Source organism: Nicotiana tomentosiformis, chromosome 6, assembly GCF_000390325.3.
Source record: "Nicotiana tomentosiformis chromosome 6, ASM39032v3, whole genome shotgun sequence".
NCBI classification, from domain to species: Eukaryota; Viridiplantae; Streptophyta; class Magnoliopsida; order Solanales; family Solanaceae; genus Nicotiana; species Nicotiana tomentosiformis.
Genome location: NC_090817.1, coordinates 17,728,777 through 17,752,543, shown reverse-complemented (window position 1 = coordinate 17,752,543; position 23,767 = coordinate 17,728,777). Strand labels below are relative to the sequence as shown.

At 40.9% G+C, this 23,767-nt stretch overlaps 1 protein-coding gene and 1 long non-coding RNA gene across 2 annotated transcripts; one reads left to right on the top strand and one right to left on the bottom strand.

The window, feature by feature from the left end:
* The first annotated feature begins 229 nt into the window (after positions 1 to 229).
* LOC104099209 (potassium transporter 5-like) lies at positions 230 to 5,401 on the top strand. The gene is made up of 8 exons (XM_009606125.4): positions 230 to 638; positions 1,687 to 1,909; positions 2,214 to 2,462; positions 3,009 to 3,047; positions 3,144 to 3,404; positions 3,509 to 3,561; positions 3,736 to 3,850; positions 4,086 to 5,401. Exons 1-8 carry the CDS (start codon positions 471 to 473, stop codon positions 5,399 to 5,401), a joined length of 2,424 nt encoding a protein of 807 aa, XP_009604420.1. The 5' UTR covers positions 230 to 470.
* On the bottom strand, positions 2,627 to 6,628 carry LOC104099210 (uncharacterized). Its single transcript, XR_001969868.3, has 3 exons — positions 6,483 to 6,628; positions 2,835 to 6,192; positions 2,627 to 2,748 (listed from the first exon to the last, which is right to left on the bottom strand). It is a non-coding gene; the product is annotated as an uncharacterized lncRNA (long non-coding RNA).
* Positions 6,629 to 23,767: the final 17,139 nt, after the last annotated feature.

Sequence of the window (23,767 nt, the reverse complement as noted above, 5' to 3'; positions counted from 1 at the left end):
TAAATGTAGTTGAAGAAAACGGTAGACAAAGGAGTAAAGGGGAGAGATTTCAGGAAAAGAAATAAATGATACCCCTAATGAGCAATGACATAAATAGGATGTATTTAATTTGTGCAGATTTTCTAGACATCAAATTAGGAGAAAAAGCAAAGTAATGAGGGAAAAGTATTTAAGTACTATTTTATCTAAGTTCAATGATCTGCACATTTTAGTCTTTTCCTTTTCCATGTCTTTACATATTCCAAGTTAATTAAAAGAGGGAAAACTATTAAATCCTGACCTTTGATTTACATATATATAAGATTTAGATTACATAGATTAGAGATTAGATTATAGTTTCTGCAAGTACAAAGTATTAGGGATGAAGGGAATTTGGGCTAGTGTCTGAGTTTTCTGAAGGCTTATAAAGAGCAAAACTGGTGACTGGCAAAGCAAAAACAAAGAGAAAAGAAGCCCTTTTGTGAATCGAAATGGCGAGCGCAGATAGTGATCTTCATACAGATGAGGTTGCAGAAAACAAGAGCAACAACGGGCAGCTAAAAGGTCGCAAAGTCTCACGGGCGAAGTTATACCGTGTGGACTCCCTCAACTTGGAAGCTGGAAAAGTTTCAAATTCTCTGGCTGGACATGCCTCTAAGGTATGGATTTGTAATTGGTGGAATTTTAATAAGGGAATTCAAGAAAATACAAGAATTTCACAAAAGAAATTCAAACTTGTGACCTAAAGCAGTTTTCGAGCCACCTTTGCCACTTCAGTGCACTACAAAAAAAAATCAGCTAAAAAATTTGTTGGTAACTATTGTTAAATAACCGTAGTTAACAGGTTTTTTGCATCGCTGATCCGTCGTTAAATAAGATTAGCGATGACAGATTAGCAATGGATTTATACTGTTTAGCGATAGAATGTGTCCATCGCTAATTCCTGTTATTTTATAGTGTAATAAGTTCTCCTTATATCAAGAGGATTTAAAAAAATTATTTATATATAAAGAAATTGTTTGCACTATTTAGACATTAAAATTTTGTGATAAAGAGCATTCAATTGAACCACTTCCTTTTAATATAGTTTTGTCTCTGATTAGTGCATCTTAACTCATTATAACATGTCATTTACTTTATTTTCTGTATTATTAATTCAGGCATATTATAGAGAATCATACATCTTAACCTGATGCTGGAAAAAATTAGAAACTATCCACGCAAAAAAATTAAACTACCAAGGCATATACTTAAGTTTTATATAGTTCTGACTTTGTCAATTCAAGATTAATACAATTAGGTCATTAGAAATGTGATTATAAGTAACTGTCTATATTAAATACTATGAATTAGTAGTCTAAAAAAATGATCCGAGGGTCTATCGGAAACAGCCTCTCTATCGCTATAAGGTAGGGGTAAGGTCTGCGTAAACACTACCCTCCCAAGACCCCATTTATGGGAATACGCTGGGTTTGTTGTTGTTGTTGTTTAGTAGTCTGAAAAATAAGCTATGTAGTAACTTTGTAAATTTGTAGCAATCTGAAAAATATGGTAAGTAATAACTTTGTAAATTTGTACTGATATTATAAAGATAATCTGTAGTGTCAAATGTATAAATCAATGTTTTGTACTATAGCTATTAGCTAGGTATATAGATAATCGATGATCATTGATGATTATACATGTGATATTGTGCATTAACTGCAGGATGATTGGAAGACGATACTGAGTTTAGCATTTCAGTCTGTAGGAGTTATCTACGGAGACTTAGGGACTTCCCCTCTCTATACTATTCAAAGTACATTTACTGAAAAAATTGGAGATAAGAATGACATTCTGGGCGTGTTGTCCCTCATCATATATACCATATTCCTCGTACCTATGACTAAGTATGTCTTCACTGTCTTATGGGCAAACGACAATGGCAATGGTGAGTTATAAGATGTCCCTCACTGCCATCTCAGTAGTAGTTTAATTTTTCTGTCCCATTTTATGTAACGCTATCATTATATGGAGAGTCAAACAGTTTGTCTTTGATTAAAATTGTCAAACTCTTCTTTAATATTTTGAATTAGTAGTTATGTTGTCTTACGACTAGCACTTTTGAAGTAGTTTCATATATGTAAATTTTATTTCAAAAAAATTGAAGAATTTATGCCCGAGCTCACACAAAAAATTAAGTGCTATGATTGTTAACCCCAACATGTTTAATTATTTGCTTCTTTTGCACACAGGGGGAGCATTTGCGTTGTATTCCTTAATATGTCGACATGCAAAAGTGAGTCTCATCCCAAACCAGGAGCCAGAGGATAGAGAGCTTTCCCGCTACGGTCTGGACATACCATCAAATCAATTTAGAAGGGCTCAGAATATCAAACATAAGTTGGAAAACACTAAATTTGCAAGATTGTTTCTTGTCTTCCTTGCGATCCTTGGAACATCGATGGTCATTGGCGATGGAATTATCACTCCTTCCATCTCAGGTCTCTAAATATCAATATACACTCTCTATCCCATCCCTTGATCATCATATCAAACTAGTACTGCCGAAATTAGCTCATAAAGATATAAACTGTCCAACCTGCTGAGTATATTTAAATGACGAGTCAATTTGGGCACATCCCAAGTCAGCGCATCTAAAGGTTGGGCTGGTCTTGAGGTATAAATATGTAACCCAAATTGAGCCATAATATCACTTATCAAAATACTTCTAAATTTTTTTTAATTAGATATGTAAGATATAGTCATACTCCCTCAGTTCTATATACACTACTAACAACAACAACGACCTAGTAAAATCCCACAATTGGGGTCTGGGCAGAGCAGTGTGTACGCACACCTTACCCATTATACACTAACAATAAAAGAATTTTTATACTATCAAGTCACCCAAAAGAAAACTATAAGTAATTGTCAATAATAAGTAGTACAAATAAAAAAGACGGAAAACCTGCTACAACAGAAAAAATAACACAAATAATAATTATATAAGATAAATCATTATTTAATCTGGTGTGTTTCATGTGCAGTTCTCTCTGCCGTAAGTGGGATCAAGCCTCTAGGCCAAGGTATAGAAATTAAAAGGATGCTAATGAATTCTTCTTTTTCTCTTATTCAATTTCAATGATCAAACAACTGAAAAAAATGGATAATGATCCTTGCAGAAGCGATTGTGGGTGTTTCCGTTGCAATACTGGTAGCCCTCTTCTGTTTTCAATGTTTTGGTACAGACAAAGTGGGATACTCATTTGCTCCAGCCATATGCATTTGGTTTTGTTTAATAAGTGGTACCGGTATGTACAACTTGTTCAAGCATGATGTGAGTGTCTTACGTGCCTTTAATCCCAAATACATTTTTAACTACTTCAAAAGAAATGGTAAAAAAGGATGGCTTTCTCTTGGTGGAGTTATCCTCTGCATTACAGGTTAGAATTTTATTTACAGTATCCGTATAATTAAACGGTTATACCATGCTACTTCACGTCTGTGTTCTTATCTGGTGAAAGACTATTTTATGAAACTATTACAGGATCCGAAGCTATGTTTGCTGATTTGGGTCACTTTAGTGTGCGCTCTGTTCAAGTAAGTCTTCTGCATTTTTTATTTTCTTCTTTGCCCTAAGTAATCAAAAAGATGTACTTCCTCTTCCCTTTTTATGTGGCACACTTTTCGTTTTAAATTGTCCTTTATTATATTTGATATTTGTTTCTAGTTTTTGGTCAATCTAAGTGAACTCACCATGTATATATATTGCAGATAAGCTTCAGTTGCTTAGTATTTCCATCTATCCTCTCTGCTTATATTGGGCAAGCTGCTTACCTTACAAAATTCCCAGAAAATGTGGGGAATGCTTTTTATGCCTCTGTTCCAGGCAAGTCTCCTATATATATGTGACAAATTTGTTAACTTTTTCCATATTCGTTATATAGATATTGAGGCCTTTTGGGTTAAAGCCCAATGGGAAAACACTGTGAGGCACCAAAAATCGGACCAAAGTGGACAATATTTTGGCAGTTGAGCCTGGGTCGTGAAAGATAAACTAATCATAAAATTATTTACTTTATAAATACCATGCATAATATTGATTTTGTTGGTGTTGCTTACAGATCCACTTTACTGGCCAACATTTGTAGTGGCTGTTGTTGCGGCCATTATTGCAAGTCAAGCAATGATATCTGGAGCTTTTTCTATTGTGGCTCAGGCCCAAAGTCTAGGTTGTTTCCCAAGGGTGAAGGTAATTCACACATCTGCAAAGCACGAGGGTCAGGTTTACATTCCCGAGTTGAATTACTTCCTCATGGTTGCATGTGTTGTAGTTACTCTCAGCTTCAAAACCACAGGAAATTTGGGGAATGCTTATGGAATTTGTGTGGTTAGTGCTGAGCTCATAACCACAAATATGGTGACATTAGTAATGCTTCTTATATGGAAAATTAGCATATGGCGGATTATCTTATTCTACGTGGTGTACGTTACCATAGAATCTACATATCTATCCGCTCAGCTGACAAAGTTCGTGCAAGGTGGTTTTCTACCTTTGGCTTTCTCATTTGTGCTCGTGATCATTATGGGGATTTGGCACTATGTTCAAAAACATAGATATGAATTCGAGCTCAAGAACAAGGTTTCAAGTGACTACATTACGGACTTAGCCAAAAATCCAGACATCAAAAGAGTACCTGGAATAGGACTACTCTACTCTGAATTAGTACAGGGGATTCCACCAATATTTCCCCACTTTGTCTCCAATATTCCGTCGGTCCATTCTATTATAGTTCTGGTGTCAATTAAATCCATTCCTATAAACAAAGTAGCGCTGGAGGAACGGTTCTTGTTCAGACATGTTCAGCCTAGAGAATACAAGGTGTTCCGATGTGTAGTTAGGTTAGGGTACAATGATCAACTTGGGAAACCAGAGGAATTTGAAAACCAATTGGTGGAACATTTGAAAGAGTTCATTCGAGATGAATACTATATTCTTGCAGCACATGCTGATCAAGTTGCAGATAGAGAAATTGAACCTGCAGTATCTGGCCAACTAGTGGCTGGAAATTCATCTCGGGTCTACACGGAGGAAGAGCTGGAGCAACAAGTAGATTCTAGAGTTTCATCAGCTGGTTCGATTCGATCAATGAACACTTCAGCAGCTCAGTCGAATCATTCATCAAATAGAATACAAATGGTCCCACCAAGTTTGGAAGAAGTAGAAGTGATGCAGTTTGTGGAAAAAGCAAAGGAGCAAGGAGTGTTCTATCTCCTGGGAGAAGCAGAGGTGGTCACTAAACAAGATTCTTCATTCTTGAAGAAATTTGTCGTCAACTATGCCTATAATTTCTTGCGCAAGAACTTCAGGCAAGGGGAGAAAGTTATGGCCATTCCCAGGACTAGGCTGCTAAGGGTCGGCATGACTTATGAATTATAATTGTGACGTATCAGACAGTAATAAACTTACTACCAAATACTCTCATAACAAACAAACAGAGCAAAAGATCTCTGCATTTTTCGTAAAACTTTATTTTTATCCTTTAATACTGTGTGCAAGCTTTCAATTTGAGTTAATGTACTATTAAAACCTGTTTGGAAATGTTTACTCCCTCTATCCTCTCTATCCCATGTTCTAACTTTGTTTGCCCCTATTAATATTGATGACTTTCTACTATTAAAAAACACTCCTTAAATAGCTCTAATTTGGAAGAAGTCTAGTCTAGTACTTCGGTATGACCTTTCTATATGTATGTAATAAGTATAATTTCAACGGATTAATGAGTAAACGTAGAAATTCACGCTGAAAACATATATTTACCAAGGTGTTTCGACCTTGAAGTAGAATGAGAAACAAGAAAAGGAACAAAATTAGTCTGATCAGCTTCTCTTCCCGATAGAGCCTTATCCCCACCAATAAGATTTGATCAGCATATATAACACTAAATTTGTATCTGTCCTGAACCATTTACATTCAGCAGAGCAAACATTGGACTAAAATCTTAGAGAGTTCATGCTAATAGCATGAAGCACAATACTACAATATTGCATTTCATTTTCAAAAAATATTTTCTGAACCATAGAAAACTAGAAGAACATCAGTAACAAGGTAATACCTGGATTTTTGAGCTGTCAAATATAAAACCATTTAGGGCATATGTTTTGCCACTGAAAAGTACACAAAAGCAAATTGACCATGAGTCCATGATTTACCAAACGAACTACACAGATCTGAACAGAAAAAGAAAGCATACGAAAGAGAGCATTAGCAAGTCAAAATTAACTCCGAAAGAAGCACTTCATGAAACATCCCAAAATATACTCCAATTGATTTATTACACTTATTATCAGGACAATCAACACATAGTTCCTTAATTCCCTATTACATTTCATGATTACAACAAATAAAAAAAAAAAATTTAAAAAAGTAGCATTGTGTAAAGGAATCAGTACAAAGTTCACCTACAAAATAAAGAGAAGAAAGCAAACAATCTCTAACGAGCAAAGTCACAGAGACTTACCGGTAGAACGACGGTTGCGAAAGCAAGGAGAAGCGGAGAGGCAAGTCTAGCCTCTTTCCAGTCACTGATCAGCATGGGCGAAGTAGCCGTCGATCGAGAGAAAAAATGACAAAGGCTAATTGGTTTTTAATTTGGGTTGGAATCGTTTTTTTTTCTTTTCCATTTATTTTGTTAGTTTAAATACTATATTTTTTAATTGTTATTGTTTTAAATGTGGGTTATGATAAGGTGGATTTTCTTTTTAAAATTTTATGACGTGGCGTGTATACGGTGGCAAAATGATGACATACATATTATTTTCCCGATAGTTTGTATTTTCTTTTCATAGTTTGTATTTTCTGTGTAATGATCACATAGTTTAGTGATTTTGTTGTTATAGTTCTATAGTTTTGTTGTTATAGAATATTTAGCGTAATATGGCATTAAGGAAAGAGTCGATCGAGGTGGACCAGGATGCAGCAAAGACATTGGCCGAGGTGTCAACCACGAGCCGTAGACGAGAGCCGACGAGAGCCATAATCGAGATGTCGATAAGGGTCGAGGTCGAGGCTGAATATTGATGATAGGAGCTGTAACGACTAGTTTGTCAGGGTAGAATATTAAAAGGGAATATTCTAGTGGATATTCTCTATACTTGTACTACTAAGGTTTCTTAGAAAATATCTCATATATATAGAAAGAAGAGATAATGATAGGGGCATGTAAGATTCATTTGATAAAAACACATTTCAGCAAGAGATTCTCTCCCACATATAAAGACACAAAGATTGTCTTTTGGCAAAGATTCTTGCTCATATTATCCCACATCTTCCCACCAGATCCGAGAATTGTTCAAAGAAATCTTGGACCTTTCTGTCACTCATCATTGTCAGGAGAAATATTCGCTCAATTCATCCATTATTTGGTGAATCTTAATGGATGTTATGATCTCCATTTATGGATCTTTCTCCTTATTTACTTGAATGCCATTTATTGCTATTTATTGTTAGTTACATCTCCATTATTGCTCATACTTTAAGAATACTTTGCACTTGTTGTCATCAATCATTTGCGGGATCTGTCCCCATCTTCCGCACATTTATAAGATTTACATCTAGAGTTATTATCTTTGACTAAATTTAACCCATCACTATATAAATTTAATAGTTTAACCGAAAGTTACACTTTTTGGTCAAACAATTTGACGCCGTCTGTGGGGACCTTCTAGCTAAGTCTTTTACTTTCTTCTATATCTACAATCGACACTAGTTACTAACGTAAACAAAAACAAACACAAGAGCCTTTTTCTCTCTGCGTGCATAGATGTAATATGGCAGGTAACATAGAAGAAAGAACGAGAATAATGAGTGACCTCCTAACCAACCTCATAAACATCATCCACGAAAGCTCAGAAGTAGTGGACGAGGACACCACGCCCAATACCTCTCCTAGGCTAGGTGGATCATCCTCTCCCCACTGCAGCATCACAAAATCTCTTGGTAAGACAGCCTCCACATCCGTGGGAGAGGAGGCAACGCCAGCGATAAAGAAGCTCCTTGAGGCCTGGCTAACTGATACACTGATCAGTGTCCTCCATAAGCCCATTCTGGATGCGGCCGCAGTAAACGCGAGAACTTGTGCTACACCACCGGTGGACGAGCAACATGATCAACCTCATCCTCCTCCCACGACGACAGGTATCACTCACAATGTTGTTAACAATGCAGGCGACGACGCTCTCACGGCCATTCTGAAAAGGATGGAAGAAATGGAAAACGAGAATAAGGCACTTTGGGACCAAATAAGAGAACACCAAGAAAGGGTCAATAAAATACCGTGTGATCCAAAGTTATTGTCAAAGAGAGATGTCGATCGGTTCGTCGAGCAGTCATACCGTGATAGCACTGCCCCACATGCCATACCAAAGACCTTTAAAATGCCATCTTATCTGAAAATATACGATGGCACAACTGACCCCGAGGATCATGTGACCCATTATGTCACCGTCGTGAAAGGCAATGACCTCGCTAAGGAACAAATATCCTCTATTCTGCTAAAGAAATTCGGCGAAACCCTCACAGAAGGTGCATTAACCTAGTATTCGCAACTGCCTGCACGTTCCATCGAAACCTCTGAGGAAATGGCTGATAAGTTCGTGACGGCCTATGCCGGGGCCAAGAAGGCTGAGGCAAGAGTAAATGACATCTTTTCTATCAAATAGTCTCCGGGATAGGGGCTGAGGGACTTCCTCGCCCGTTTTAACCGAGTAAGAATGACCTTGCCCAATGTACCGGAAGGAATGGCGGTAGCTGCTTTTCAAAATTGGCTGAGCAGAAATGGTTCAAGGGCGACAAGAAAATTATTAAGTCGGCTTATGAAATATCCACTAACGAATTGGGACGAAATACACAACGCGTATTGTGCCGAAGTGCGAGTAGACGAGGACGACCTCAATGGGCCAACCCATCGACTAACCTCTATCACGACCCAACTGGAGGGTCATGACTAGCACCCGGGCCATACTTGCCGAGCACGAACGTACATTTTACCTAACCTTCCTTATTATCTTTAAGGGCTGACGAGATCAATATAAATGGTAGACATGGATTATGAACAACCAACAATGAAAGATAATGGCATGAACATACATAACATAGAACGACAAGGCTGTCAAGAAACTATATATAAGGTACGAGCTACCACGCTGCCATGAAAGACTATACAACAAAAATCAGTCGACAAGGCATTCCAAACCATACATGAGTCGACACCTGTCTATGAGCGTCTAAAGGAACATAAGTACTGTAACATTGCCGGAACAGGGCTCCGACATACCCATAATGTATATAACAAAAATGCATACCAAGACCACAGCAAGTCCGGAGATGGGATCTCGCCAATAACCGATAAACTGGCAGCCTACTGTGGTGGGGGAGCTACGTCTACCCATCTATCAGGACCTGCAGCACGACATGCAGTATCCACAAATAAAAAGGACGTCAGTACGAATAAAGTACTGAGTATGTAAGGCAGGAAAGCATAAGTAAGAACAGTAATATAAACATGGATAGAAAATATACAACCTGTGACATCTGGGTACCTCTAAGGGCTACTGACATGAAATACATGATACATACATATATATACATAAGCTTTTAAAACATATGCCTCTGTGGGATCATCATCATCATATCGTACCCGGCCGTAATAGGCTCGATAAAACGTACCCGGCTATCATAAGGCTCGGTAGAATCGTACCCGACCACATGGAGCTTGGTAAAACCCAACTGATCAGTGGTTTCACACTAGGTGTCGTACCCGGCCGAATATAGCATGGCTCGGTAGAGTAGAACAGATACACATATATATGATGAGTGTTGGACTCATTGGAATCACATTTTGAACCTTTCGGGGTGACGTAAGGTCGGTATCCTCCGTACACGTTATTAGGATTAATTATTCATCAAGAATCTTATAAGAATCAGAAAGTACCAACAACATTGATAACATAAGAATAAGAGAAGTAACATCAACATCAATCATTCCATAAGAAGGGCAACAATATAAGTACTGCTAGCTTCTAAGAGTAGAGTATCTTTGGAAGCTCGTTCATTACATTATGTACAATCGGAGTCGTGAAAAAGAATGAAGGGGATAGACTCACATACCTTGTATATACTTCCCAACCTCAAGCTATGCAAATGTCACGACTCCATAGTCTACAATAAGAGAAATGACACTATCGTTATCGTTTAAGCGTCGTAACTATTATGTATCGACTGCAGCCTATTTTACGATGAAACGGACAGCACCTCCCCTATTTATATGACTTCCCAAAAGTCAATACAATCACCAAACAGCCCAAACAATATCAACAATAATCATATTGAGCCTCCCAAAACAGTCCACCAACCGACAATATTACTACCAAGCCTTTCGATAAATATTTCACAAGTTCTAGCTTCAACGACTTAGCCGCAACTTGAATAATCTTAAATACATGTAGAGTAAGATGTTCCTTACCTTTAAACGGAAGAACAACTCCAATTTGACCTTAATTGTCCACGAAATATCCCTCCAATTCTACCACAAGAACAAGGAAGCAAAACTAGCAATCAATTCGGGTTTTTCAGCACTAGAATTACTTTAGAAGACATGAAATTACCTAGGGTTGATATTAAAAACTTGAGAGAGTATTTATAGAACATAAAACACTTAAAACAACCTCCCAACGAGCTGGAATGACACAAAAATCAGCAACAACAAGAAGAACAAGAAACTTACTAGCGCCACGGGATTTCCGACACTTGATTTGTGTTGCTTGCCCTTTGTTTGGGTCTTGGTTCATGAGAGAAACTTGAGAGAGTGTTTTTAGGGTTCTAATATCTGAATATACTGAAAAATAATGACTTAAAATGGGGTTGAGGCATCTTATATATATCCATATGTCTTAAACTGCCTATGTGGGCCCCATAGAGCTGCTTGGCGCAGTCTCGCAAAAATATAAATATCTCTCTATTCCGAGATCGTATCGATAAACGGTTTAATGCATTGAAAACTATACTCATAGATCTTAAATTTGGTGGTTAGATCACCCCGTAATTCCAATTACATTGGGAGAAAAATGTAATAACATTTGACCTAAAGTTTAAGTAAAATTATAAACGTAAGTTGCGACAACTTTTGTCGACTTTTGTTTCATAACTCGCTTGACTTCAAGACTTATAATACAAATATTATATAATTAAAATACATTAAAACATGACCTCTTGGGACAATTAAGCACCTCTAGTTTTACCCAAAAATACTGGTTATAGGTGGTAGACTATGGAAGCTTGTTCCGGTTATGATGGATGTTCTTATGTGTTATGGGAAAAAAGGGGTTATTATGGACCCTTGAGAGGTTATTATCCTGGTACGGTGCAATCAGAATCATCTTGAGGTCCATGAAAGGATTTAAATATGAATATGGGCTCTGTATCAGGCTGGATGTGTTCATTTCAGCATAGTGCTCCTTATGGAGGAGTATTCGGACGTTGGATGTCATTTCGCCGTTGGCTTTTTCATGTGTGTTGAGGTTCCGCGCAGCGATGGTGTTATGTTAGCAGGATGGCTCTCGAGATGCAGATCATATATCGCACCTTAGTTGTGTTTGGGTTTTATAGCGTATGGCACTATCTGTCTCCACAGGGATGGTATTATGCACTTAGCGTGCTTGTGGCCGATATTCAAGTATTTTGTACTAATGAGAATTCTAGCTCGGTAAGTATCTCCTTATATAGATTTTATGTGTGGATCGGGTGGCACGCCGCCACAGATATGTTGTTTGGATCGCCGCAACAGTGTGATGTTGAGTGCAGTCCACTATGTCTATTTTCATGTGTTTTGTTTCCCATTTTCTGAGGAAGGTTCGTAACACCTTTTCGGTTGTCTAGTTAGTTACATGGGTTGAGTAGTTCTTTCCAGAGTTCACTTTCCTTATGTATCACATTCAAGTTTGTAGTTTGTCGGCACATTGTGGCATCATATGAGATTTTTGGCAGAGACTGAGGTGGCTTATTGCCTGGGCAGCTTATGCTGAGAGAGACAGGATTATTGGACCTGGGGTCAGTGTGATCAGATCGGTATGAGGCATAGTTAAAGAGTAAATATCAGTATTCAGTTCAGAATGAGGTAATGGTTCTTGTCAAGGGGAGAAACTCAATGAATGGTTGACTCGGCAGTTGGTTGTAAATTTTTACGCATCTTTTCCGCTGCTGCAGCATTTCAAGAGTTGGAGCAGGACATGTATGCGGCATGAGGTGTGTTGTGGACATCAGGTTCGTGGAATTTTGGCTATTGTTATCAGAGGATCTTATTATGGTCATGTGAATTATGCGGTGCATGGTGTGAATTCAGCAAAGGTATGCAGTCATGTTTTGGTACATCGGGTGGTGATTTATACGGTGATCGTATGTTGGAAACAAGCCTGGTAGAAGATTCCGGATGTTGGATTTGGCTCTAAGGCAAATTTGACTAAATAAAAGGGGAATCTTCAGATTTACTCGAGCCAGTGTGCTCAACTGAGTTGTGGCATGGGTAGGTGCAAAAGGTGCTAAACAGTGATTTCGGACAACTCCAGTGCAGTTCTTAGCACGTTCGAGGACGAACGTATGTTTAAGTGGGAGAGAATATAACGATCCGACCGGTTGTTTTGAGCTCTAGTACGTCGTTCAGTGGTTTGAGGTCATGAACAGCTTCACTTCAGGTATTATGACTTGTACGCGTGGTCGAAATTGAAAGTTCAGAAGTTCAGAGTTGAATTGGAAAGAAAATTCTCATTTCAAAAGCTTTAAGTTGGAAGAATTGACTAAGATTGGATTTTAGAGTAAACGGCCTCAGAATCGGGATTTGAAGGTTCCAGCAAGTTCGTATGATGATTTCGAACTTGGGCGTATGTTCGGATCGGATTTTGGATACCCAGGGAGCGTTTCGGCACCTATTGTGGAGGTTAGCATTTTGGAAGAATTCCATAAATTTGGGTTGAAGTGCATTTCAATGTTATCGATGTCCGTTTGGAATTCCAAGTCTGAGAATAGCTCCGTATGGTGATTCCAGTATTGGGAGCGCGTCCAGAAGTGATTTTGGAGGTCCGTAGATCATTTTGGAGTCGTTTGGCGAAAGTTAGGAATTTGAAGGTTTTAAGAAGTTTGACCGGAAGTGGAATTTTTGATATCGGGGTTGGATTCTGATTTCGAAAGTTGGAGTAGGTCCGTAATGTCAATTATGACATGCGTGCAAAATTTGAGGTCAATCGGACGCGGTTTGATAGGTTTCGGCATAGAATGTAGAAGTTTGAAATTCTAAAGTTCTTTAGGCTTGGAATGGGGTGCGATTCATGAATTCGACGTTATTTGATATGATTTGAAGGCTCGACTAAGTTTGTAATGTGTTTTGGGACATGTTGGTATAATTGGTTAAGGTCCCGAGGGCCCCGGTGGATTCCGGGTGGTTAACAGATCGAATTTGAAATTTGAAGAAGAGTTGAGGTAGCTGATATCTGGTGTGATCACACCTGCGCAAAAAAGGTCGTGGGTGCGAAGCCGCAGGTGAGAAAAATCCATAGCAGGCGCAAAGCCGCAGGCCCGAAAATTTTTGACCGCAGGTGCGAAAAATCCATCGCAGGCGTGAAGAATTTTGCCGCGGGTGTGAAGCCGCAGGTGCGAAACAATCCATCGCAGGCGCGAAGGAGTTTGCCGAGGGTGCAAAGGATTTTGCCGCGGGAGCGATGATCGCTGGGCAGTGAGTGTTTAAAGCGGGGATTTGAGCATTTTTGCTCATTTCTTTATTCTTGGACGATCTTTGGAGCTTCTTGAGAGGAGCATTCACCTAGCAACTTGGATTATGTGAACGGTTGCAAGCTCAATATTTTGAAGTAAGTAAGTACTTCTTTTATAATTAAAAAAACTCCGAATTTATCTCCCATTATTTAACAATTTAGCTCAGGTCGAGGAGGCGATATCTTTAAATATAATCCATACTTAATTATATCATTGATATCCTATTTATAGCCCATAGTAAGTGTCCGAGTCGACCCCTCGTCACTACTTCTTCGAGATTAGGCGGGATACTTACTGGTTACGTATTGATTTACGTACTCATGCTACACTTGCTGCATATTTTTGTGCAGGTATACATATGTTTAGCGGCCTTGTGGGAGAAGAGGCGCGATTATGGCGGGGACTTAGGTGAGTTGCATTCTATACGACGCTCCGCAGTCAACAAAGTCTCCTTCAGATTACTTACATTTTTCCTGTCCAATTTGTATTCCGGACAAATGTTGTATTTTATTTTACATTCTTAGTAAATGCTCATGCACTTGTGACACCGGGTTTTGGGGATGATTATGGGTTGCATTGTATTGGAAATTTTTAAAGATATTATTACGTATTTTGTATACTCCACTTTCTGCTATTTAATTGAGGGGAACAACTATGATTTCAAAAATATTAAAATGAGAATTTATTAACTATTTAGTGTTGGCTTGCTTGACAGTGGTGTCCGGCGTCATCACGACCTTTAACGGATTTTGGGTCGTGACACAACCTATGGCCTTACAAGACTATACAAAGCATTATGGATATGTACATTATCTACTTATCACCATTTTGTATTTAAAAGAGTATTCACAAGCTATTGCTTACCTCATAGAGTCGTTTCACCTTCTAATGCGTCCTACTTTCCCCCGGCATCCTCGTTATCTTCAATCTTGAATAAGGGTGTTTAGACTTCATCTCCTCTTCTGCTTCCCATGTCATTTCTTTTGTATTCTTGTTCCTCCACAATAATTTGACGGAAGCTACATCTTTTGTTCTCAGCTTGCGGACTTGTCGATCTAATATAGCCATTAGCACTTCTTCATATGATAGATCCTCTGTAACTTGCACATATTTGATAGGGACAACCCGAGAAGGGTCTCCAATACATTTCCTCAACATAGATACATGGAATATCGGGTGGACAAATTCCAATTCTGATGGCAAATTCTAACTCATAAGCAACATGTCCAATTCGTCGAAGAATTTTGTACGACCCAATATACCGCTGACTCAGCTTACCCTTCTTCCCAAAATGCATAACACCCTTCATCAGCGAGATCTTCAGGAAAACCCAATCACCAACCTCAAATTCCAGATCACGACGTCGGACATCGGAATAAGACTTTTTCATGCTTTGTGCCGTCCTCAGTCGCTCTTGTATCACTTTCACCTTCTTAATGGCTTGGTGAATTAAATTTGGCCCATATAATTCTGTCTCACCGACTTCGAACCATCAAACTGGTGATCTACATCTCCTCCCATACAGTGCCTCGTACGGGGCCATTTTAATACTGGAATGGTAGCTATTATTGTAGGCGAATTCTATGAGTGCCAGATGGTCATCCCAATTCCCCTTGAAGTCTAGAACACATGCTCGTAGCATATCTTCAAGCGTCTGAATAGTACGTTCATCCTGTCCGTTAGTCTACAGATGGAATGTAGTGCTGAGATTCACTTGTATGCCTAAACCCTTCTGAAAAGACCTCCAAAAGTTAGCCGTAAATTGAGCTCCTCGATCTGATATAATAGATACCGGCACACCATGAAGCCTAACAATCTCCTTGATATACAACTTCGCATAATCTTCAGCCGTGTAAGTTGTCTTAACTGGTAGAAAATGGGCAGATTTTGTAAGTCGATCAACTATCACCTAGATGGATTCAAACTTATGATAAGAGCGAGTTAATCCAATAATAAAGTCCATATTAATCACCTCCCATTTCCAGGTCAGAATCTCTATATTCTGAATCAATCCACCGGGTTTCTAATGCTCGATCTTTACTTGTTGACAATTAGGACACTGGGCTACAAATTCTGTAATAGACTTCTTCATGTTATCCCACCAATACTGCTCCTTAACGTCATGATACATCTTTGTCGAGTCAGGATGGATAGAATATCAGGAGTGATGAATCTCAATCATAATCTTCTCTCGCAACCTTGCCACACTAGGCACACATAATAGGCCCCGGTATCTCAGTGCCCCATCTCCTCCGATCTCGAATCTTACATTGCTGAATGCCCCTATCTCAATCTTACTAAGGTAGGATCTTCATATTGCCGTGCTTTTACCTCAGCTACCAAAGATGATTCTGCTGTATTCTGTACAGTAACACCTCCGTCATCAGAGTCTAACAATCTGATTCTCATATTGGCCAGCTGGTGAAGCTCTTTGGTCAACCTTTGTCTACCTGCCTTAATATGTATTAAGCTTCCCATTAACTTATGACTGAGAGTGTCTGCCACAACATTGGCTTTACCGGGATGGTACAATATTTCGACGTCGTAGTCTTTCAGTAATTCAAGCCACCTATGCTGCCTCAAATTCAACTCCTTCTGCTTGGAGATGTATTGTAAACTCTTGTGATATGTGTAGATTTCAACATGGACATCGTATAAGTAGTGCCGCCATATCTTCAAAGCATATATTACTGCAGCCAATTCCAAATCATGAGTCGGGTAATTCTTTTCATGTTTCTTCAATTGTCTTGATGCATAAGCAATCACCTTCCCACGTTGTATCAATACGCACCCCAAACTATACCCGAGGCATCACAATATATCACATAACCTTCTGTTCCTCCTGTGAGAGTGAGCACTAGCGCGGATGTCAATCGATTCTTTAGCTCCTGAAAACTACGTTCACAAGCGTCAGACCACTGGAACTTGGTAGTTTTCTGTGTTAACTTAATCAATGGTGCTGATATAGAGGAAAACCCTTCTACAAACTGCCTATAATATCCTGCTAGCCCCAGGAAGCTGCGGACTTCTGACGGTGTTGTAGGTCTTGTCCAATTCTTTACTGCATCGATCTTCTGAGTGTCGATACTAATACACTCGTCATATATCACATGGACAAGGAATGCTACTAAGTTTAGCCAAAATTCACATTTGGAGAGCTTAGCATATAACTTATGATCCTGAAGGGTCTATAATACTATCCGCATGTTCCCCCTCCGAACGAAAATACACCAAAATGTCATCAATGAATACGATCACGAACACATCAAAATAGGGCCTGAATACACTATTCATGATATCCATAAAAGCTACTGGGGCATTTGTTAGCCCGAAGGACATCACCAAGAACTCAAAGTGCCCATATCTTGTCCGGAAGGCCATCTTTGGAATATCATTCTCCTTAACCCTCACCTTATGATTCCCTGAACGTAAGTCAATCTTGGAGAAATACTTGGCACCCTGGAGTTGGTCAAACAGGCTGTCAATCCTTGGAAGTGGATACTTGTTCTTTATAGTAAACTTATTTAACTGTCGATAATCGATACACATCCTTAACGACCCATCTTTCTTTCGCACGAACAAGACTGATGCACCCCAAGGTGAAGTGCTAGGCCTAATGAAACCCTTATCCAGCAAGTCCTTCAACTGCCCTTCAACTTTTGCAACTCTTCCGGGGCCATCATGTATGGAGGGATAGAGATCGGTTGAGTGTCAGGTAATACATCAATGCTAAACTCAATCGCCCTTTCAAGAGGAAGGCCTGGGAGTTCATCTGGGAAAACATCTGGAAATTCATTGACCACGGGGATTGATTGTAGAGTAGGCACTTTCACCTCCGCATCCCTAACGTGAACAAGATGATAAATGTAACCTTTTGAGATCATTTTCCTTGCCTTAAGATAGGAAATAAATCTGCCTTTCAGCGTAGCAATGTTTCCCTTCCATTCAATGATGGGTTCACCAGGAAACTAAAACCTAACCATCTTTGTACGACAATCAATATTTGCATAGCATAAGGCCAACCAGTCCATTCCCATTATCACATCGAAATCAACCATTTCTAACTCAAATAAATTTTCCTAGGTCTGACGACTACAAATCATCACAGTGCAACCTCTATATACCCTTCTAGCAATCACAGAATCTCCTATCGGAGTGGATACTGCAAGTGGTTTACTTATCAATTCAGGTTCAACGCCAAACTTATTAGCCACAAAGGGTGTAACATATGATAATATAGATCCCGGGTCAATCAGCGCATATACATCATAAGAAAACACAAACAATATACCTGTAACAATATCCGGAGATGACTCGATATCTTGTCGACCTACTAGAGCATAGGTTCGATTTTGAGCACCACTCGAACTCGGCACTGCAACTCTACCTCTACCACGACATGTCGACTGTTAAAAACCATGTGCTGGAGGTCGAACTCATGAGGAAGAACCAGACACAGATCCAGTCAGCTGAGCCATACCACCACCCTCTCTGTTAGGACAATCCCGCATCATATGGCCAGGCTGTCCGCAAGAATAGCACGCAACAGAACCTCGACGGCACAGTCCAAAGTGGGCCTTGCCGCACTGATCACAACGAGGTGTTGGGGGTCTCGTCTGACTAGTATCCCTATGATATTGTGAGTCTGATGCCCTCAAACTTTGACTTGAACCAGAATAGGTAAATCGATCATACCGAGGCCTATGAAACTGTGGAGGAGCATTAGCTACAGGTGGCGCGGAACTCCTCAAAGACTGGACCCTGATACTGCCTCTGAAGTTATCAGAAACCCTGCAAATCTCGCCCTCTTATGCTGGCCCCTATCCTGCTCCCTATCTGCCCTTTGATGGCGCATACGATTTTCTAGGGTCTGGGCATAAGCCTGAATACGGGAAATATCCATGCCCTCTACCAAGGAGGTTGTCATGCACTCATTTATCAGATGTGGTCCCAACCCGTTCATGAACAGGTGCACCCTATCGCTCATCTCGGCCACCATATGGGGAGCATACCTTGATAAAGAATCAAACTGCATACTGTACTCTCGTACCCTCATATTACCCTGTCGAAGGTTCAAGAACTTATCAGCTCTAGCTCGCCGTATCTCAACTGGCAAGTAGTGACGAAGAAAGGCCTTAGAAAATTCCTTCCACACAGCTGGAGGAGCGTTCAAACCCCTAGATCTCTCCCAACTATCATACCAAAAAATTGCTAAATCCTGTAACCGATAAGAAGCCAACTCTACTGCCTCCGTATCACTAGCATGCATAACCCGCAATGTATGATGAACTTGATCAATAAAAGTCTGCAGGTCCTCCTTGGGGTCTGATCCGGCAAACACTGTACAGTCTAGATTAATAAAATCATAAACTCTCGAACTAACTGGTTTATCAGCAGCACTGATATTCTGCCTCTGAGCCTGAGCAGCTACCAAGCTAGTCAACAACTGCACTGCACTGTGCATATCGTGGTCTGTAGTGCCAGATGGAGGAACTGGAGGTACTAGGTGCCTCCTAATATCCTCTGGAGGAGACGGAGAGGTATGAGACAACATCTTACTCTCAGCCTCATTTTGGCCTGCTCTGGCTGGAGGCACCTGAATGATACCCTCTCCCCCAGATATATCAAGCCGTTTACTAATCGCTTGCTTCCTAGTCGAAGGCATCGCTGAAAGGAGGTCGTAAACATGTTGCGACAGGGACACCTCAAAGAATTGTTGAGCGATCGGGGAAGGACCAACTTTGCTAGAGGACGTGAACAACATCAAGGGCGGCTAAAACCGCCCTCGCCAGCCCGCACTATCCACATGATCATCGGAGGCGGGGATGCCGCCGCCATCAACAATGTAAAGTTCACCACAACCCACAAGCTCAAGAGATCAAACACCCATGAACGATATGATGAACTCGAAGAAAGTATCATCTTCGATAAGTTAGATACCAACGGTTTATTTTTCCCTCACTATGACGCTCTCGTTATTACTTTACGAATATTAGATACCGACGTAAGACGAATTATGGTAGACGATGGGAGCGACTGGTGTATTATCCATCCTTGAGTACTTGCACAAATGAAACTCGAGGACAAGATAGTGCCACGCTGCATCACACTAACAAGCTTTAACAATGCAGTTGAGCATCTAGCGAGATCACACTCCCCGTCCTGGCGGGGGGCATCACTCTGGAGACCACATTCCACATCATGGATCAGGACACGACATACAATGCCATAATGGGGTGACCATGGATACACACCATGAGAGCTATCCCCTTCAACTTGTATCAAGTCATTAAATTCCCAACTCCACGGAGCATATTCAGTATACGAGAGGAGCAATGCACATCCCAGGAATGCTACCGCATCGCCCTAGATTGCACGGCCACCCAACAACCAAAGGATAAAGAAAAAGAGGCATAGCAATCAACAGGGTTGGGGTCGGTATGCGATGACAGCGAGGACGTCATCAGGGACCCCGATATGGTCGATGCCGCATGATCGACCATAGAGGACCTCGACCCCGTTCAATTAGACATCAACGACCATGGCAAGAAAGCTTACATCGACTACAAACTTTAGGAACCGGGTAAGTTTCGTGAATTTTTAACTGCTAACGCGGACTTGTTTGATTTTAGTCACGCAAATATGCCAGGTATCCCAAAGGAGATCGTCTCGCACAAATTGAACGTCAATCCACTCTACCCCTTATTGAGGAAGGTTAGGCATAAGTTCAACTCCGCAATTAATGAGGCAGTGCGCGAAGAAGTGGAAATATTGTTGGAAAATGGCTCCGTCAAAGAGTCGAAGTACCCCCAATGGGTCGCCAATGTAGTCATGGTTAAAAAGAAGAATGACAAGTGGCGGATGTGCGTAGATTTCACTGACCTGAACAAAGCTTGCCCCAAGGATTCATTTTCATTACCTCATATTGTCCAACTCATCGACACAACGGCCGGACATGAGCTATTAAGTTTCTTGGACGCCTATTCGGGCTATAATCAGATCCTCATGGAGGAGGACCACCAGAAAAAGACCACCTTCATCACCCACCAAGGGATGTACTATTACAAGGTCTTGCCTTTCGGACTGAAAAATGTGGGGGAAACTTACCAAAGGTTGGTGACGAAGATGTTCAAAGAAAAACTCGGAAAAACGATGGAAGTCTACATCGATGACATGTTGGTCAAATCCAAAAGGAAAGAAGATCACATCGACCACCTGAGAGAAGCCTTCGGCATACTCATGCAATACGGTATGAAACGGAACCCCAAAAAATGTGCATTCGGCGTGAAGGGATACCAAAGCACTTGACTACCAAAAAGCAGGTCCAGAGGTTGAATGTCCGTATCACCGCCCTTTTGAGGTTCATCTCACGATCCTCCGATAGGTGCCATAAGTTCTTCGACGAGCTAAAAAAGGAGAACGGTCTCCAATAGACCCCTGAGTGTGTCCAAGCCCTGAAGGAGTTAAAGGTGTACCTGTCCTCGCCATCGTTGCTCTAAAAACCAGAACCGGGACAACCCCTCTTTGTCTACCTCGCCGTGTACGAAGTAGCTATGAGCGCAGTCCTGGTCCAAGAAAATAAAGGTACGTAATCCCCCATCTATTACATTAGCAAAATACTAATCGATGCCGAGACAAGATACCCCCATCTTGAAAAACTGGCTCTGGCCTTAGTCGTAGCTTCACGAAATCTTAGATCGTATTTCCAACGCCACCCCATCTCAGTCGTCACGACCTTTCCTTTAAGAAGCATTTTACATAAACCCAAGCTATCATGCAGGTTGGCCAAATGGTCCATCGAACTAAGCGAGCACGACATTACATATTGGCCATGAACGACGATAAAGTCACAGGTCCTCGCAAGCTACGTCGCTGACTTCAGTGCAAAAATAATGCCCGAAGTCAAAAAAGAAGCCGTCCACGCTTCTCCCCAACACGAGACCTCTAGTTCCTGTACACCAATGGTGCATCTAACGCATCAGGATCTGGGCTGGGACTCGTACTCGATGTCCCAATAGGCGAAGTGATTCTCCAGTACATAAGATTGCGATGCGATTCTCAACTCGTGGTCAACCAAGTCACAAGGGCGTTTCAAATTAAGGAGCAAAGGTTACAAAAATACCAGACCGAAATCTGCAAACTACTACCCGAGTTCGATGAATGTCAGCTCGACCATATCCCCCGAGCACAGAACACCTAGGCGGACGGCCTCGCCAAGTTAGCTGCAGCCACAAAATACATTACAACCGGAGAAAGAAATGTGGTCCATCTCCTCAACTCGTTGATAGACCAAATCGAGGTAAGAACCATAAACCTAACTTGGGACTGGCGCAACCGTATTATTACATATTTGCAGGACATCATACTCCCTAACGATAAAAAAGAGGCCAAAAAGTTGCGAATGCAAGCAACCAGATACATCATTATCCACAACGACCTGTTCAAAAGGACATACGCCGACCCTCTGGCGAATTGCTTAGGCCCAAATCAGACGATGTGCGTCCTTGAAAAAGTACACGAAGTCCACTGTAGAGCTCACTCCGGCAATCGAGCTCTAGTAAGATGCCTCATACGAGCAGGGTGTTACTGGCCCACCATGAAAAAGGAGGCCACAGACTTCATGAAAAAATGCGAGCAATGCCAGAAGTACGCCTCAATGATCCACCAAGAAGGCGAACACCTACACTCAGTAACTTCCCCTTGGCTGTTCATCAAATGGGGAATGGACATCGTGGGTCCCCTCCCGACAGGACGAGGTAACGTACGATTCCTCTTGGTTTTAACTGACTATTTCTCTAAATGAGTGAAAGCAGAAGCATTCGACCAAATACGCGAACAAGAAGTGATCACCTTCATATGGAAAAACATCATATGCCATTTCGGTCTCTCCAAAGAAATCAGCTGCGACAACAGACCCCAATTTGCAGGAAAGAATGTCGCCGACTTTTTTGAAAAATGGCACATCAAAAGGATACTCTCAACTCCTTACCACCCCATGGGTAACGGGTAAGCGGAATCCTCTAACAAGTCAATACTAAACATCATGAAGAAGAAACTCGAAGACGCCAAGGGACTGTGGCCGGAAATATTACCAGAAGTACTCTGGGCCTACCGAACAACGCCAAAGACAAGCACAAGAGAAACGCCAAACTCGTTAGTCTATGGGACTGATGTAGTAATACCGGTCGAGGTCGGGGAGCCCAGCCTAAGATACTCTCGTGAAAGAGGACCCCAGAACGATGATAGTAGAATGCAGGAACTCGACGTAGAGATATGGCCTACATGAGAATGGCCGCCCAAAAGCAACAAGCAGAATGCTATTATAACAAAAAGGCAAAGATCAGACCACTCAAAGTCAGGGACTATGTGCTTAAAGCCAAAACACAAGCAAGCAAAGACCTGCGGGAAGGCAAACTAGGAACAAACTGGGATGACCCCTACAAAATCACGGCAACAACAAACAAAGGGTCGTTCACAGTAGAAACAATGGAAGGAAAACAACTACCAAACAACTGGAATATTACACACCTCAAGTACTTCAACTTTTAAAGGATGGGGTCCCCAAAGCCGCACTCTTTTTCCCTCACTCGAGTTTTGTCCCAATTGGGGATACTACAAGATTGAAGTACGTACAGACGAAGGCACTGGAGGGTTAGTTCATTGCTCGATCTCTCACTATTTTTCCATTTCGACAATGAAGGGGCTAGATAGACCGGGACTGGGACTGAATTGCCAGCCAGTGCCCGAAAAATATGTAAATCTCTCCAAGTATATGAACAAAGCATAAATTCATGAAGTTTATTGATGCTCTCCCCAAGTACAGGTTACATTCGACCTCGTTCAAATTAACACCTACTCGGCCCACGGCCTTAACTAAATGAAGGTTACATTCGACCTCGTTCGAATTAATACCTACTCGGCCCACGACCTTAACTAAATGAAGGATACATTCGACCTCGTTCGAATTAACACCTACTCGGCCCACGA

Bases quoted from the DNA above. Each gene is read 5' to 3' on its own strand.
- LOC104099209 (XM_009606125.4), top strand. From the start codon at position 471: ATGGCGAGCGCAGATAGTGATCTTCATACAGATGAGGTTGCAGAAAAC. The intron at 639-1,686 runs GTATGGATTTGT...CATTAACTGCAG, and splicing joins TGGCTGGACATGCCTCTAAG to GATGATTGGAAGACGATACT. The intron at 1,910-2,213 runs GTGAGTTATAAG...TTTTGCACACAG, and splicing joins GGCAAACGACAATGGCAATG to GGGGAGCATTTGCGTTGTAT.